This window comes from Elephantulus edwardii, unplaced genomic scaffold, assembly GCF_000299155.1.
Source record: "Elephantulus edwardii isolate Elephantulus edwardi_28Jun2011 unplaced genomic scaffold, EleEdw1.0 scaffold00362, whole genome shotgun sequence".
NCBI lineage: Eukaryota > Metazoa > Chordata > Mammalia > Macroscelidea > Macroscelididae > Elephantulus > Elephantulus edwardii.
The window spans coordinates 1,806,827-1,810,657 of record NW_006400112.1 but is presented as its reverse complement, the minus strand read 5'-3'; the positions used below and the strand labels follow the sequence as shown (position 1 = coordinate 1,810,657).

The following is a 3,831-nucleotide window of genomic DNA, read 5'->3' as shown; positions in this document are numbered from 1 at the left end:
CAAAGGACACACCAACAAAGGAGATTAATCAGAACTGACTTTGACAAGCACTGAGGCAATTGGACAATTAAAACAGACATTCGGATGGCGGGGAAGAAGAACAAACTGGGGAGGAGGGTGGAGAGAATGGTGCAGCAATGAAGGAGTGAAAGCCCAGAATCCCTGTGAATGTTCATTGAAAGTAATAAAATTTAATAAAAAAAAAAAAAAAGGATGTGTCCTTTTAAATTTCTGTGCTAAACAGATCATTCAAGAGACTGGACTTTACAAAGAGACATGTGACATCCAGGATTGGAAGAAGACTCATCAACAACCTGCATTATGCGAATGACACAACCTTGCTCCCTGACAGTGAGGAGGACCTGAAACACTTGCTACAGAAGGTCAGGGACTGCAGTCTTCAATATCTTTAATATTGATTGCATCTCAACATCAAGAAAAAGATTCTTGCCACTGGGCCAGTTGGATAAGAGAGTAAGATTGCCACAGTTAACACTCTTGGCACTAGAAGAAAAAGAAAAAGAAGAGTTGCATTGGGAAAGTTTGCTGACAGGAACCTCTTCAGAGTATTGAAGATCAGCAGTGTCTGTCTGGAGACTCAGATGTGACTGATTGAGGCCATGGTCTTTGCAATGTAAGCATCAGAGATCTGGACAGTGAATAAGGATGACAGAAGAATCGATACCTTTGAGTTGTGGTGCTGGATAAGAGTACTGGGCATATCATGGACTGCAAAGAGAACAAACAGGTCTGTCCTCGAGAGGGTGAAACCAGGTTGCTTCTCAGAAGCAAGGATTTTGAAACTGTCTCACATACTTTGGGCATGTTGCTAGGAAGGATCCAGTCCTTGGAGAAGGACATCATGTTTAGAAGGATGGAGAGTGAGCACAGGAGGAGAAGACCCAGGATGAGATGGATTGACAGAGTGACTGGTTATGGGGACAGCTATATTTGAGACAGTGAGATTGGCTCAGAATAGGACAAGGTTTAGAGCTATTGTTTGTAGGGTTACTGTGAGTTATAGTTGACTCAGTGGCACATAACAACAATAACAAATCTTACACAACAATAACAAATCCTATGCTGTGCTGTGTAGAGAGAGAACATTCAGACCAAGACATTTTTGACTAGCACCTAACCTATGGTTAGCAACTTAAGCTACTTTTTTCACCAAATCTTCAACTTTCATGCTCTTTGTTTACCCTTGACTGTCTTTTTCTGTGCCTGCATTGCTAAGTCCATGTAGAGGACAGTAGATTCATTCCCAGTTGATTATTCCCAGACTTTCTCAGACTGTGGTCAGTCAGACTTGGTCAGTCCTCTTCCATTCCTCACAGGGACCAATCTTAAAATTCTCTTGGCTTTATTAAATGTTACGTATTTTTGCTAATGAAGAAATTGCTTATGATTGACAATGACATAATGTAATTTGACAACTCAAGTGTTGCTGTTTCTTTTTCTTTAAGGACCTGTATGCTGTTATTAATGGTGGTGTTAAGGAAACCACAGAACTTCTGAAGCAGCGATTTGACCATATTCTCTATACAGGAAATACTGCAGTTGGAAAAATTATCATGGAAGCTGCTGCCAAACATCTAACCCCTGTAACCCTTGAACTGGGAGGGAAGAGTCCATGTTATGTTGATAAAGACTGTGACTTGGACATTGCCTGCAGGTTAGTCATTCTCTGTTTGAGGTTTGTCCAGCACAGTGGAGGCTGGGAAACAGTTTCTTGTCTCCTGTTAGCATTTGAACCCCATGCCTTCTGATTCTGAGATAATGTCTTTAGGTTCTGGTAGATGAGTAACAGAACCCTTCCCCAAACTGTTAATGCTGTAAAGGTGAGCCATTAGTCTTGATGTCATGAGATTTTCCTCAGGAATTATGAAAAGTTTTTGTCTGTCCTTCAAAGTTATAGACAGATGAAACATTATGCTGTTCTCCAGACAAATGAATGATAATCCACAATTTCATGTATGCCTGATAAAATTTTTAAATTACAGACTGAAAGGATCTTATATTAATCTCTTAACTAAGTTCTTTTGTTGACAAAAGCATTATTACTTATTTTTCACTTTGAATCACATCTTGCATGTGAGAACTAAAAAACAAAAGCTTTCAGATTCCATCTGCTTAATCAGGTTTAACTACCAAAAGGTGCCAAACAATGGAACTGGCCATGTTTTCAGTGTGATGGCTGCCTCTCTCCCTTAGAGATCTGGTGCAAGGAGGAATAGGGAACGAGCTTCAGGTTCTAAGTTGGTTTTGTAAATAGATTTGCCAGAATGTGAGATCCTCAGTTGGTGGGTGCTCAGATTATGAACTTCTGTACACACCCAGGAGCAGGGGAAAGGCTTCACACAGGGTAAGTGGTCTTGTCAATAGGACGTAGAGTTACAGCCAGGAGAGGCAGAGCCTGAGCCGGCTTCTGTCTTCCAAGATGTCATCATGACTGGATTAGGAAAGCTTTGGAAGCTGTCTCTCCTCTCTGCCTGTAGGAGTCAATTGCTTCATTGCTGACAAAGGACTATTTCTCATGAGCTGGTTTAAAAATCTTCTTTACATGTAGGACATTCTACTTCAACTGGAAAATGCATTCTAAGTTGGTTAGAACCAACAAAGTTATAGATGAGAGATGTTTTGTTCCTTGTTGGGTTATTTTTTTAAAATATACATGAGTTTTTAATATTTAAAAACTTTTCCATAAAAGTAGATAAAGGAATATGTACTATTTTAAAACAATGATACAACATAAAAGTAAATATTACACCAAATTATCTAGCTATTCTATTCTCTCTGTCCCACACCCAGACGCATAACCTGGGGGAAGTACATGAACTGTGGTCAAACCTGCATTGCCCCCGACTACATTCTCTGTGAACCATCCCTGCAGAACCAAATTGTGGAGAAGATTAAGAAAACTTTGAAGGTCTGTGTTCTAAACAAATCTGATTGTATTTATTTCATTAAGATATAGAGTCATGTTAACTGTTGGCAGGCAACATCCCCATCTCTGCTTCTTGTAGGAAAATCCAATAGCATTTGTGACTGAATTAATATATCAGTTAATTGAAAGTACTCTGTGCATCTTCATAGACTTGTCTGCTGTTACCAAGATTAAGAGATTGTTAAAGACATTTTAACGGTCTAGTTGGTTTGTTGGTAAACAATTGGTTAGTTGTGGCATAATCTTAAAGAAACAAAAATTCTAAACAATAAAAACAACAACAAAAGAAAAAAAATTCTAAACAATGATGTTCTTATAGTTTTGGGAGAATGTTGCCTGTGTGATGCCACACATAACTTGAAAACACAGGCGTTTTGGCCACTGCTGATTAAAGCTATCTGGACGTTTGTATGTAGAAGGTCTAGGATGAACAGTAGTTTGGAAGAAAAAGTTAATGAAAAAAGTAATAAATACCTTCACATAGGGTACTCTTTACTTGTTAGTGAATCTTTCAGAATACTTAAGATATCCAGTGAGAGAATCAGGAAAAGCCCTATGATGGTGTACTGAGCTCAGCCTCGAAGGAAATGCAGGATTTAGATTGATAAAAGGAATAAGATAAACCAGCATGACTGAGGGAAGTGGTGGAAGGGAGTTGTTGTTGTTGTTATGTGCCGTTGAGTTGCTTGCGACTCATAGCAGCCCTATGTACAACAGCCCTAAACTCTGCTCTGTCTTGTGCCAATCGCACTATCCCTGACACTCCCATCCCGATTATCCCAGTCACTGAATCAATCCACTTCATAAAGGGCCTTCCCCTCCTACGCCATCCCTCCACCCTCTCAAGCATGATGTCCTTCTCCAAGGACTGGTCTCTCCTCACA

The 3,831-nt window shown here is 39.7% G+C and overlaps 1 protein-coding gene across 1 annotated transcript in view; it reads left to right on the top strand.

The window, feature by feature from the left end:
• The window catches only part of LOC102874574 (fatty aldehyde dehydrogenase-like), a 67,140-nt gene that overhangs the window by 9,339 nt on the left and 53,970 nt on the right, over positions 1-3,831 (top strand). Inside the window, 2 exon segments of the mRNA XM_006902057.1 lie at positions 1,467-1,675; positions 2,812-2,929. Of these exon segments, the coding sequence (XP_006902119.1) occupies positions 1,467-1,675; positions 2,812-2,929 (327 nt within the window).